The sequence below is a fragment of the Hypanus sabinus genome, chromosome 2 (assembly GCF_030144855.1).
Source record: "Hypanus sabinus isolate sHypSab1 chromosome 2, sHypSab1.hap1, whole genome shotgun sequence".
Taxonomy (NCBI): Eukaryota; Metazoa; Chordata; class Chondrichthyes; order Myliobatiformes; family Dasyatidae; genus Hypanus; species Hypanus sabinus.
The window spans coordinates 23,221,597-23,233,845 of record NC_082707.1 but is presented as its reverse complement, the minus strand read 5'-3'; the positions used below and the strand labels follow the sequence as shown (position 1 = coordinate 23,233,845).

The 12,249-nt window shown below is 47.8% G+C and overlaps 1 protein-coding gene across 3 annotated transcripts in view; it reads right to left on the bottom strand.

Annotated features, from left to right (window-relative positions):
• Window positions 1-12,249, bottom strand: part of LOC132407081 (transmembrane protein 145-like) — a 74,177-nt gene that overhangs the window by 11,454 nt on the left and 50,474 nt on the right. For all 3 annotated transcript variants that reach the window (XM_059993368.1, XM_059993373.1, XM_059993381.1), the window contains 2 exons: window positions 10,029-10,122; window positions 6,622-6,794 (listed from right to left, as the gene is read on the bottom strand). In XM_059993368.1, coding sequence (XP_059849351.1) covers window positions 6,622-6,794; window positions 10,029-10,122 — 267 coding nt within the window. The remainder of the gene's footprint in view (window positions 1-6,621; window positions 6,795-10,028; window positions 10,123-12,249) is intronic.

Sequence of the window (12,249 nt, the reverse complement as noted above, 5' to 3'; positions counted from 1 at the left end):
TTACTCAGGGCATCAAAGGTTACAGGGAGAAGCCAGGAGAATGGGTCTGAGAGAGATAATAAATCAACAATGACAGCAGATTTGATGGGCCAAATGGCCTAATTCTGCTCCTGTACTGCAACAAAATGCTTTAAGCTGGGAATACAATGGCTAAATTAATTTTAACACATACAGTCATTTTAAATTTTGATGCAGAGACATCTTTACCCAGAGCACTGAGAATATGGAAATAAACACCATGGGGATCTGCTTGGTTGCACTTAAGAAGAGACTGGATAACTATAGCGGGGGGGGGGGGGGGGGCGGGGTGGAATTGCTGAATGCAGAGAGTTAAAATGTGGCTCAAAGTTGACATGGATTGGTTGGGCTGAATGGATAAAATACCACAGATATTATTGTAAAAATTCTACGTAGGTGATTGGCTATTACTGGAACAAGAGAGCTATAGATAGCAGTGAACCCAAGTGCAAAGTAAGGTCTAGAATTAACTCAGACTTAAGACTTGAAATAAACAGGGCAACACAAATGAATCCAAGGACGAAATCACAAACAGTGGTACTGGAAATTAAACTCCTATGATTGAGCACTGAGTGCTCACCACGAGGCCTTAAGTACAGACTCTCCATGAAGGAATGGGGCAGGCAATAATTGTAGTCTGAGTCTTAAAGGGACAGCGCCAGCTAACCATACTCCAGGGAACTGGAGCGCTGAAACGTGGATGCCTGCCGCTATACTGTAAGGACCATGACAATCACAGCAGGCAAGTGTGGACAAGGAAGAAGAATTTCGACAAGGAATTTATAGCAAGGGGATGAGTTAAGGCTGAATCAAATTTCTATGAAACAAATTTAGGAATTGGGAATCAATGTGGGGTTGCTAGGAATAGAATAAAAGGCAAGAATGGGATTTGTGCTGGAAAAGATGCAGGGCAAGTAATAGATGATCAAATTTCATGGAAAATGGCACTAGAATAATCGAATCTGAGTACGGCTAAGGAGTACGTGTGAGGGCTTCAACGGTGTCAGGAGAGGTGAGGATACAGGTGGAACAGTGTAGCTTGTGTGATGGAAAATACATAGAGCTAGAAGTTCTAATCACGATCAAGTGAAATGGAGAGGTTGTAGCGGTGTGCTACACGCAGCGCTGAAATAACGACAAGGAGTCGATGAACTGCAGTTACAAAAAGATTTTATTCGAACTTGGCATTCTCACATTAAAGCCTTCCTGATCCCGCCCTCCCCAAGCGTGGATGCTGTAGGGGGCACGTATTCACAGTCCTGTCCTGCGCGCGGATGCTGTAGGGGGCACGTATTCACAGTCCTGTCCTGCGCACGGATGCTGTAGGGGGCACGTATTCACAGTCCTGTCCCGCACGCGGGCTTTTCCCCTTGCTGGTGAAGCAGGCTTGGCGCCCTTTTGGGACTGGCCTTTGTGCCGGCACGCTGGCTATTTGTGAGCCGGTTCGAGTGCGCTAGGAACTGGGTCGCCACATAAACCCCCCCCCCCCCCCCAGAACTGGCAATACACCCCCCAATGTCCACAGTCTGGGCCGGACCCTGTTTGGGAGGTCTGCCTCTGCACCGCGGTGCCGGAAACTCGACCGGTTACGCCATGTCCACATGGGCCAGTTTGAGTCGGTCCACCATGAAAACCTCCTCTCTCCCCCCAACGTCCAGCACGACCGTGGACCCATTGTTTCTGATCACTGTAAATGGCCCCTCGTAGGGCCGCTGTAGCGGTGCCCGATGCCCGCCCCTTCGTACAAACACAAACTTACAGTTCTGCAGGTCTTTGGGTACGCAGGTCAGGTTCTGCCCATGCTGTGAAGTGGGTATGGGGGCCAGGTTGCCAGGCCTCTCGCGTAGTCTGCCCAGGACTGCTGCGGGATCCTCCTCTTGCCCTTTGGGGCTGCTATGAACTCCCCTGGGACGACCAGGGGTGCGCCGTACACCAACTCGGTCAACGAGGTGTGCAGATCGTCTTTGGGCGCCGTGCGGATTCCGAGCAGGACCTAGGGAAGCTCGTCCACCCAGTTAGCTCCTCGCAGGCGGGCCATGAGAGCCGACTTTAGGTGACGGTGGAAACGCTCCAACAGGCTGTTCGACTGTGGGTGGTAGACAGTTGTGTGGTGCAGCTGTGTCCCCAAAAGGCTGGCCATAGCTGACCACAGGCTGGAGGTGAACTGGGCGCCTCTGTTGGAGGTAACGTGGGCCGGTACACCAAAGTGAGATACCCAGGTGGCGATCAGTGCCCAGGGTGCAAGATTCGGAGGTGGTGTCGGTGAGCGGGATCGCCTCTGGCCATCTTGTGAACCGGTCCACGATAGTGAGGAGGTGCCGTGCTCCACACGACACTGGCAGGGGGCCCAAGATATCCACAAGAATGTGGTCGAAACACCGGTGGGTGGGGTGGAACTGCTGCAGTGGGGCTTTGGTGTGCTGCTGCACCTTGGCTGTTTGGCAGTGCATGCACGTTCTGGCCCATTCACTGACCTGCTTGTGGAGTCCGTGCCAAACGAACCTGTTGGAGACCATCCGGATGGTTGTCCTGATGGAGGGGTGCGCTAAGTTATGAATGGAGTTGAAAACGCGTCGCCGCCAGGGTGCCGGGACGACGGGACGGGGTTGGCCAGTGGTGACGTCACAGAGTAGGGTCCTCTCACCTGGGCCTACGGGGAGGCCCTGGAGCTGCAAACCGGAGACTGCGGTTCTGTAACTCAGAATCTCCTCATCTGCCTGCTGCGCCTCTGCCAGTGCCTCAAAGTCTACCCCTTGGGAAAGGGCATGAATGGTAGGGCGAGAGAGCGCATCCGCCACGACATTGTCCTTACCCGAGACGTGCCAGACATCCGCCGTGTATTCAGAGATGTGGGACAGATGGCGCTGCTGGTGGGACGACCAGGGATCGGACACTTCCGTGAACGCAAAGGTAAGCGGTTTGTGGTCCGTGAACGTGGTAAAGGGCCGATCTTCTAGGAAGTACCTGAAATGCCAGATTGCCAGGTATAGCGCCAACAGTTCCCGGTCGAAAGCACTGTATTTGAGCTTGGGTGGCCACAGGTGTTTGCTGAAAAACGCCAGGGGTTGCCAGCAACCCTCAATGAGTTGCCCCAGCACCCCACCGACTGCCATGTTAGATGCGTCCACTGTGAGGGCGGTAGGGACGTCCATTCTGGGGTGCACTAGCATCGCAGCGTTTGCCAAGGCTTCTTTTGTTTTAATGAAAGCGGCGGCGGACTCCTCGTCCCAGGTAATGTCCTTGCCTGGACCCGACATCAGGACGAACAGGGGGTGCATGATTCGGGCAGCTGAAGGGAGAAAGCAGTGGTAGAAATTTACCATACCCACGAATTCCTGAAGGCCTTTGATTGTGGTGGGTCGAAGGAAATGGCAGACTGCGTCTACCTTAGCGGGCAGAGGGGTTTCCCCGACTTTAGTAATCTTGTGGCCCAGAAAGTCGATGGTGTCGAGCCCAAACTGGCATTTGGCCAGGTTGATTGTCAGGCCGTATTCACTCAGTCGGGCGTAGAGTTGACGGAGGTGGGACAGATGCTCCTGACGACTGCTGCTGGCTGTGAGGATGTCGTCCAAGTAAATGAAAGCGAAGTCCAGCTGGAGTCCCACTGCGTCCATTAACCGCTGGAACGTCTGTGCGGCATTCTTTAGGCCGAACAGCATGCGGAGGAACTCGAAAAGGCCGAACGGAGTGATGAGAGCCGTTTTGGGGACGTTGTCTGGATGCATCGGGATTTGATGGTATCCCCAGACGAGGTCTCCAGCCCCCTGACGCTTTGGGCACCATGTGCAGGGGGGAGGCCCATGGGCTGTCGGACCGCCGGATGATCCCCAATTCCTCCATCCTCTTGAACTCCTCCTTCGCCAGTCGGAGTGTGTCCGGGGGAAGCCTTCGAGCACGGGCGTGGAGGGGTGGTCCCTGTGTTGGGATGTGGTGCTGTACGCCATGTCTGGGCATGGCTGCTGTGAACTGCGGTGCCAGAACCGATGGGAAATCTGCCAGGAATCTGGTGAAGTTGTTGTCGGACAGCGTGATGGAGCCAAGGTGAGGGGCTGGCAACTAGGCTTCACTCAGGGAGAACGTCTGAAAGGTCTCGGCATGTACCAGTCTCTGCCTCGGCAAGTCGACCAGTAGGCTGTGAGACCACAAAAAATCTGCACCCAGGAGCGGTTGGGCTACGGCGGCCAGTGTGAAATCCCACATGAACCGGCTGGAGCCGAACTGTAGCTGCACTGTACGGGTGCCATAGGTCCTTACTGTGCTGCCGTTCGCAGCCCTCGGGGGGGGACCCGGTGCCCTGTTGCGGGTGTCGTAACTCGTCGGAGGTGAGACGCTGACCTCGGCACCAGAGTCGACCAAAAAACGGTGTCCTGACCGCTTGTGCCACACATACAGGAGGCTATCCCGATGGCCAGCCACCATAGCCATCAGCGGCGGCTGGCCCTGGCGTTTCCCGGGAACTTGCAGGGCAGGCTATAGCGACGGGCTTCTGCTTCTGCTGGTGGTAGAAGCACCATTGTTCGTTGGTCTCCTCACCCCTCCCTCTGGGGCTAGTGGGCTCTGCGGCCGGGCCTGGTCTGGTCTGCTGCTGGGAGCGTGGCCTGGTGATCTGTGCGATGGACGCTCCACTCACCTTTTTGGCGTTCCACAGCAAGTCCGCCCGGGCTGCCACCTTCCGGGGGTCACTGAAATCCGCGTCGGACAGCAGCAGGCGTATGTCCTCGGGCAGCTGCTCCAGGAATGCCTGCTCAAACATGAGGCAGGGCTTGTGTCCTCCGGCCAGGGACAGCATCTCATTCATCAAAGCCCATGGCGGTCTGTCCCCCAAACCATCCAGGTGCAGTAAGCGGGCAACTCGCTCGTGCCATGAGAGTCCGGAAGTCCTCATGAGCAGGGCATTGAATTTCGTGTATTTGCCGTCTGCTGGGGGAGACTGTACGAACTCCTCAACCTGGGCCGCTGTTTCCTGGTCGAGGGAGCTCACCACGTAGTAGTAACGTGTGTCCTCTGAGGTTATCTGCTGAACGTGGAATTGGGCTTCTGCTTGCTGGAACCATAGGTGAGGTCGCAACGTCCAGAAGCTTGGCAGTTTCAACGAAACTGCATGAACAGATGCGGCGTCGTTCATCTTCGGCCCAAATATCGTTCGGGCCGTCAGGGTCACCAATTGTAGCGGTGTGCTACACGCAGCGCTGAAATAACGACACAGAGTCGATGAACTGCAGTTACAAAAAGATTTTATTCGAACTTCGCGGCCTCGCTTTAGAACCTTCCTGATCCCGCCCTCCCCGGGCGCGGATGCTGTAGGGGGCACGTATTCACATTCCTGTCCCACACGCGGGCTTTTCCCCTTGCTGGTGAAGCAGGCTTTGCGCCCTTTTGGAACTGGCCTTTATGCTGGCGCGCTGGCTATTTGTGAGCCGGTTCGAGTGCTCTAGGAAGTGGGTCGCCACAAGTTTATCAAGGAATCGAACCAATGGATGGGTCACAGCTAATTATAAAGGTCAGTGTCACATGTACATCAGTTAGAATGCTGAGCACGGGAGTTGTGCTGCAAGTCACAAGTAGGGCCACATTTGGAGTACGGTATACAGTTCTGTTGCCTTGCTATAAGAAGGATGTTGTTCATTGGAGTATAAAAGTTGCATTGTTTGCTGTGTAACCAAGATAATGTAGTCAGCTTTGAGCTTGCTATTTGCTAGCATGTACCCAATTTAGTAGGAGAATGAAATCTTAGGAATGTAGAAGACAATGGTGTGTTAATGAGAGGTAGCTAAGAAATGTAGATTAGAACATGATTAAGTCAATGGGTAGAAACAATAGTGGCGGATGTACTTGTGATACACAACTGTAGACCAATCGGATATGCTAATGCAACTAAACCAGGAGATTGCTATAAAAAATGCTATGTACAAGGATCAGGCAATCGGTGAGGAGCTCACTGACTGTCTCAGCTTTGATTTGCAAATTAAAGTTTAACACTTCTCGAAGAATCTTCTGCGTCTCCTGGTTGTTTGTGGGGCACGAGAAACCATGACGTTGTTAAACTCAAAAGGGTTTTGAAAAGATATTTACAAGGATGTTTTTGGGACTGGAGGGTGAGTTATACAAATAGTCTGGATAGATTAAGACTTTTTTTCCCTAGCGAATGGGAGACGGGGAGATAACCTTATAATGGGTTATAAAATCATTAGGGGCGTAAATAAGGTAAGTAAGTACAGTGCTTTCCCCCAGGAGAGGGGAATATAAAACTAGAGGGGATAAGTTTAAAGTGAGAGGGCTTGTTTTCCAATCTGGATGATTATTCAATGATCTATAACCTTCATGTTTTCATTAAATAATTTAGCAAAGCCACAGGTAAAGTTGAGTGTCATCACACGAGCTACATACCTCCATTGAAAAGGCAGGCCTATAGCCCCATTGTCCTGAAGTCATAGAGAATGGTGTGCTCCATTATATAAAAAAAGACAATGTAATCTGTATCAGAAAAGTACCTAATTGGATGTACCTTTCTGGATCTTCCTAGATAGCCTTAGTAAAGAAAATTGAATCCCATCGTCTCTAACCATTTATAGAAAAAACCAATTAGCTAATGGAGTAACTCACCAGAAGGTGAATGCTGGAAAGTAAAGAAGATAAAATGGCCGTTTCTCAGGATGCTGGTGCATGATCTTATATGCTGACTCTACAAACCAAATTGCTGTCAGAAACTGTAGGGCAATTATAGCATAGCCAATAGGAGATTCCAATGAACTCTGTATCTTTCCTGCGTCTATCAGCTATTTGAACAGAAACATGTTATTTGTGTTATTACACAACTGCAGAGATTACACATTTCATTTAAATTAGCTTTGCAGTGAAACTGCAGCAAGTATCTATTTGCAATATACACTCTGATCTATTTTCCGATGCACATCCATCAAAAGAAGTGCCTAACTTTCTTCTCTTTAGTAACACCAACATTTTACCAGAGTCAATTATCATTTGTTTTTTTCTAAACAATTCTATAATTCCCTAAAACCAGCAGATTGGTGTTACCTTAACAGGTGAAAGAAAAATACACTGACATTTGTAACAAGTCTCAAATGTTTTACAGCCACATACATTTGAAGGATGCCAGTGATGAAAATGGAGCAACCAATTTCTATAGAGCAAGCTCACATAGAGTGCAGTGTAATAATGACTAGATGATCTGTGTCACTGGTGCTAAAGGAGGCAAAACTATTGACAGGAGAACTCACAGTCTTTTTCAACAGAGTGCTGTATCTATCAAGAGGGCAGGAGGAGTCTCGCTTTAATGTCTCAGCTGAGAAATTCATTCTCTCTCTCTCTTCTACCCCCTCCCCATACTGAAATTTCTGCTCGGATCTCTGGAACGGAGTGTGAGAATGTTCCTTTGCACTCTCCTATATAGCCTGTACTTTGGGAATGTTCCAATACAGGCAAATCACCATGCCCACTCTACGTCATCTTTTGAGCTAAAGCAAAAACTTCCTCCACGTGTGTCTCTTTTTCAGTACTGCTGAGGTCATCTAAGGGCCCATCCGATAGGAAGCTATGAACAGAGAAGAGCTTATCAAGGATAGTTAGCACCCATTTGGATGAACCTCATCCATCGTGAAACGCAGCCTGTGTCTACACTTCCCACTACTTCGGAAAAGCGGTTAACACAGTCAAGGATACAACCCACCCTGGGCATTCTCTCTTCTCCCCCTTCCCTTCAGGCAAAAGATACAAAAGTTTGAGAACACATAGCGCCATGCTCAAGCCAGATACTTTCCTATTGTTAGAAGACTCTTGTCTCTCATATGATAAACATGAACTCTTTATCCCTCAAACAAGAGAAAATTCGCAGATGCCGGAAATCCAAGCAACGCACACAAAATACTGGAGGCTGGGATGAGGAGTCAGAGTAGGAAAGTGGGGGGAGGGGAAGGAGCAACATGAGGTGACAGGTGAAACCGGGAGGGATGAACTAAAGAGCTGGGAAGTTGATTGGTGAAAGAGATACAGGGCTGAAGAAGGTGGAGTCTGATAGAAGAGACCAGAAGGCCACGAAAGGAAGAAAAGGGGGAGGAGCCACCAGAGGGAGGTGGTAGGTAAGGAGATAAGATGACAGAGGGAAATAGGAATGGGGAATACTGAAGGAGAGGGGGAAGCATTCCCGGATGTTCGAGATACCGATGTTCACGCCATCAGGTTGGAGACTGCCCATGTGGAATATAAGGTGTTGCTCCCCCACCCTGAGCGTGGCCTCATTGTGACAGTAGAGGAGGCCATAGACTAACATGTTGGAATTAAAATGGGTGGCCACAGGGAGACCCCGCTTTTTCTGGTGGGTGGAGCATAGGTGCTCAGCGAAGAAGTAGTCTTCCAATCTATGTTGGGTCACACCAATGTATAAGAGGCCACACTGGGATCATCGAACACAATATATGACCACAACAGACTCACAGGTGAAGTGTCGCCTCACCTGAAAGGACTGTTTAAGGACCTGAATGGTAGTCAAAGAGGTGGTGTTGGGGCAGGTGTAGCACTTGCTCTGTTTGCAAGGATAAGTGCCAGGAAGGAGATCAGTGGGGAGGGCCAAATGGACAAGGGAGTCGCTTAGGAAGCAATCCCTGCAGAAAGCAGAAAGTGGGAGGGAGGGAAAGATGTGCTCAGTGGTGGGATCCCGTTGCAGATGGCGGAAGTTACAGAGAATTATGTGCTGGACGCGTTGGTTGATGGGGTGGTAGGTTTGGACAAGAGGAAATCTATCCCTGATGGGGTGGAAGGAGAATGGGGTAAGGGCAGATGTGCACAAAATGGAAGAGATGTGGTTGAGTGCAGTGTTTATGGTGAAGGAAGGGAAGTTACTTTCTTTGAAGGAGGAGGACATCTCCTTAGTTCTGGAATGAAAAGCCTCATCCTGAGAGCAGATGCGGCAAAGACGGAGGAATTGAGATAAGGGGATGGCATTCTTACGAGTAATAGGGTGGGAAGAGGTATAGTCCAGGTAGCTGTGCGAGTAAGTGGGTTTATAATAGACATCAGATTGTCTCCAGAGATAGAGACAGGGAGATTGAGAAAGGGGGGAGGAGGTGTTGGAAAAGGACCAGATAAGTTTTGAGTGCAGGGTGGAAGTTGGAGGCAGTTGTTGAAGTCAACGAGTTCAGCACAGGTGCAGGAAGCAGAACTAATGCAGTTGTTGATGTAGCATAGGAAAGTTGGGGAGTGATACCAGTGTAGGCGTGGAACATAAACTGAAAGAAGTAGGAGGAGCTGAAGGAGAAAGTATTGAGAGTGAGAACAAGTTCTGCCAGATGCAAGAGAGTGTGGTGGAGGGGAACTGGTTGGGTCTGGTGTCCAGAAAGAAACAGAGAGCTTTGAGACCTTTCTGGTGGGGTTGGAAGTGTATAGGGACTGGACATCCCTCAATCAACTTTGTCAAGACCCTTGTATTTTATTTGCCTCCCTGTACTGAACTTTCTCTGTACTTGTGATATAATATTCTTTATCTTTCCTTTGGTTCTATTTCAATGTATTTATGAGTTGAATAATCTCTCTAGCTGGTATGCTTGATGTGTATCTACTTGGAAAACTGAGGAGTTTGAAATATAAGATACTGAGGGACTGGGTCATGGGTCAATGTGAAAAGGAAGGTTCTTCTTGAGAATCTTGAACTAAGGGGTCATGGTTTGAAAATACAGGATACTAGTTTATGACACAAATGAGGCAAAAATTTTCCCTCAAAAATCATGTTTTTTCCTACAAGGGCAGTTGAATAAATGGTTTAGATCTTTTTACGGCAGGCAGAGACATTTTTGATAAGCAAAGGAGTAAAGGGTTACCAAAGGTAGATAGGAATGCAAAGTTGAGTTTACAATCAGATCAGCCATAATCTTTATTAAATGGAGCAGGCTAATGGTGGTCCACCCACACTCTGAATTTGTATGCTTATATGAATGATTCTAAGCATTCTTAATCCATAGATGCACAGAAAAATTACATAAATCTCATTCTGTACTTACATGTCTTTCAGCAAGGAAAAACCAGATGTACATAACAGCAAAGGTGACCATCAGCAAACAGACAGTGACAGCGCTAGACTGATGAATCTTGCACCTAGTTCAGGAAAAACATTATGTGGTCATTCTATTTAATAAAATTCACTGTATTTGTTTTAATAAAACTCTTAGTAACACAGTAATTTTTGTTGCTGTTTGTGGAACTCTCATTTATAGTGTCAACTCCTTTTATGAGCCCGGTAGCACATGAGCTGTATAAATGAGCTAGTACAGTGTGATTGTAATTCAAATTGATGAAGTAACGTCAACAATTGTTCTAAATGCACTTATTTTATCCATTTAGAGTCATAGAGAAACACAGCACAGAAAGAGGCCCTTCAGCCCAACTTGCCCATGCTGACCAAAGTGCCTACCTGAGGTGACATTGTAGCCCATAAACCACTAAACCTCCTCTATCCACATACCTGTCCAAATGTCTTTTAAATGTTGTAATTGCACTTTCTTCTACCAGTTCCTCCGGCAGCTCATTGCGTTTTTTGTTCTAGCCCAGGGATGGGCAAACTATGGCCCGCGGGCCATATGCGGCCCGTTAAGCTTTTTAATCCGGCCCGCAGAACTTGATGAAATTATATTAATAAACCTTGTTAACGTTTTTTCCCCGCAATTCTGGCGTTTAGATGTCGCACTCTATATACATTTGTGGCGACCCATTTCCTGGCACATCCGAACCGGCTCACAATTAGCCAGCGTTCCGGCTAAGGCAGATAGCCTGCGGGGATTTGCGAACACAGAGCTTTGGAGCCTCTGCACCACGGGGGGGGGGGGCAGGTTGAGGGAGGCTTAAAAGTGAGGCCGGGGATTTCGAATAAAGTTTTTTTCTTCGACTGCAGTTACCGACTCCGTGTCGTAATTTTAGCGCTGCATGTAGCACACCGCTACACATTGACCTTTGTTGAGGTGCAGCGTATTACTCCACATTTGCGCTTTACTCTCTGTTCGGCTCGACCTATTTGTGTGAACAGGCGTTCAGCGTCATGAACATCAACAAAGCCAGCCAAAGATCCAAGTTAACTCACCAACACCTCAGATCCATCCTGAGAATCGCCACAACAAAACTAAATCCAGACTTTGATGCACTGGCTAAAAAGGGAGACCAACAACACTGTTCCCACTGAAATTAAAAATAAGTTTCTTCGTTGTGTTACGTAAAAAATGCATTTGAAAATATTTTTTTCAATAAGCCTTGCATGCTACACGTCATTTCTGTTAAGTGATGGACATGAGTAGTGCGCAGGTGCACGTACGTTATCAAAATAAAAAATGCGCTCCAGATCAAATAACGGGCTCCGCATACTGGCGCGCTGTCACTGTTCTGTCCTTGTGCTGGTCATTGTTGAGTTTTGGCACAGGGGACAATTGAATAAGAAGGAGCAGGACAAGTAGACCTGCATCTCCTACCATTTTTGAAATAAAGACAGGCAGGAGGAGAGTGATGATGATAATATCTTGAAGGATAACAGAATTTTCAGTGCTTTAAAATAATAACTGTTACTACTAAAAAAAGCTGTATTTTATTCATTTAATTTTCAGTGTTTTAAAAGTCATTTCAATAAATAGCTAAATACCATGGGACTTCAAAGACAGATATTTTGTTGTAATGCATTTGTTCATTTTCAATTGAAATTAAAGCACATGTTTTCTACATATCCCATGATATTTTATTTTCTCTTATGAGGTGTATTACCAAAACACTCTGTCCATCTGCTCCTGGTCCGGCCCCCCTGTCAAATTTTAGAACCCTTTGTGGCCCACAAGTCACAATGTTTGCCCACCCCTGTACTAGTCTGTGTCAATAGTTTTCTCCTTTCACTTTATCCATGTCTCACATGATTTTATAGACTTTGCCCCCTCAGCTTCTCACAATCCAGATAAACCCATTATCTATAATTCACCAATCTCATAATATAGGCTTATTTATTATGTTAAGTGAAGAAAGTGAAATAAAATAATAGCGCAAACGATGGCCTATTTTACACGATTAGAGTTACAGGAAGGTCAGGGAGCCATTGTCTCCAAATCACTGCACACAACACCCCTTTATAGAAAGATTGCAAACTATCAAATAAAAATACTGAGAAGTACTTCGATACAGGATAATAGTTGTTTTCAATTACTTCTATAGATTTTCTTTTGCACCATGTCCAGAAGTAATTTGGAAAGCATC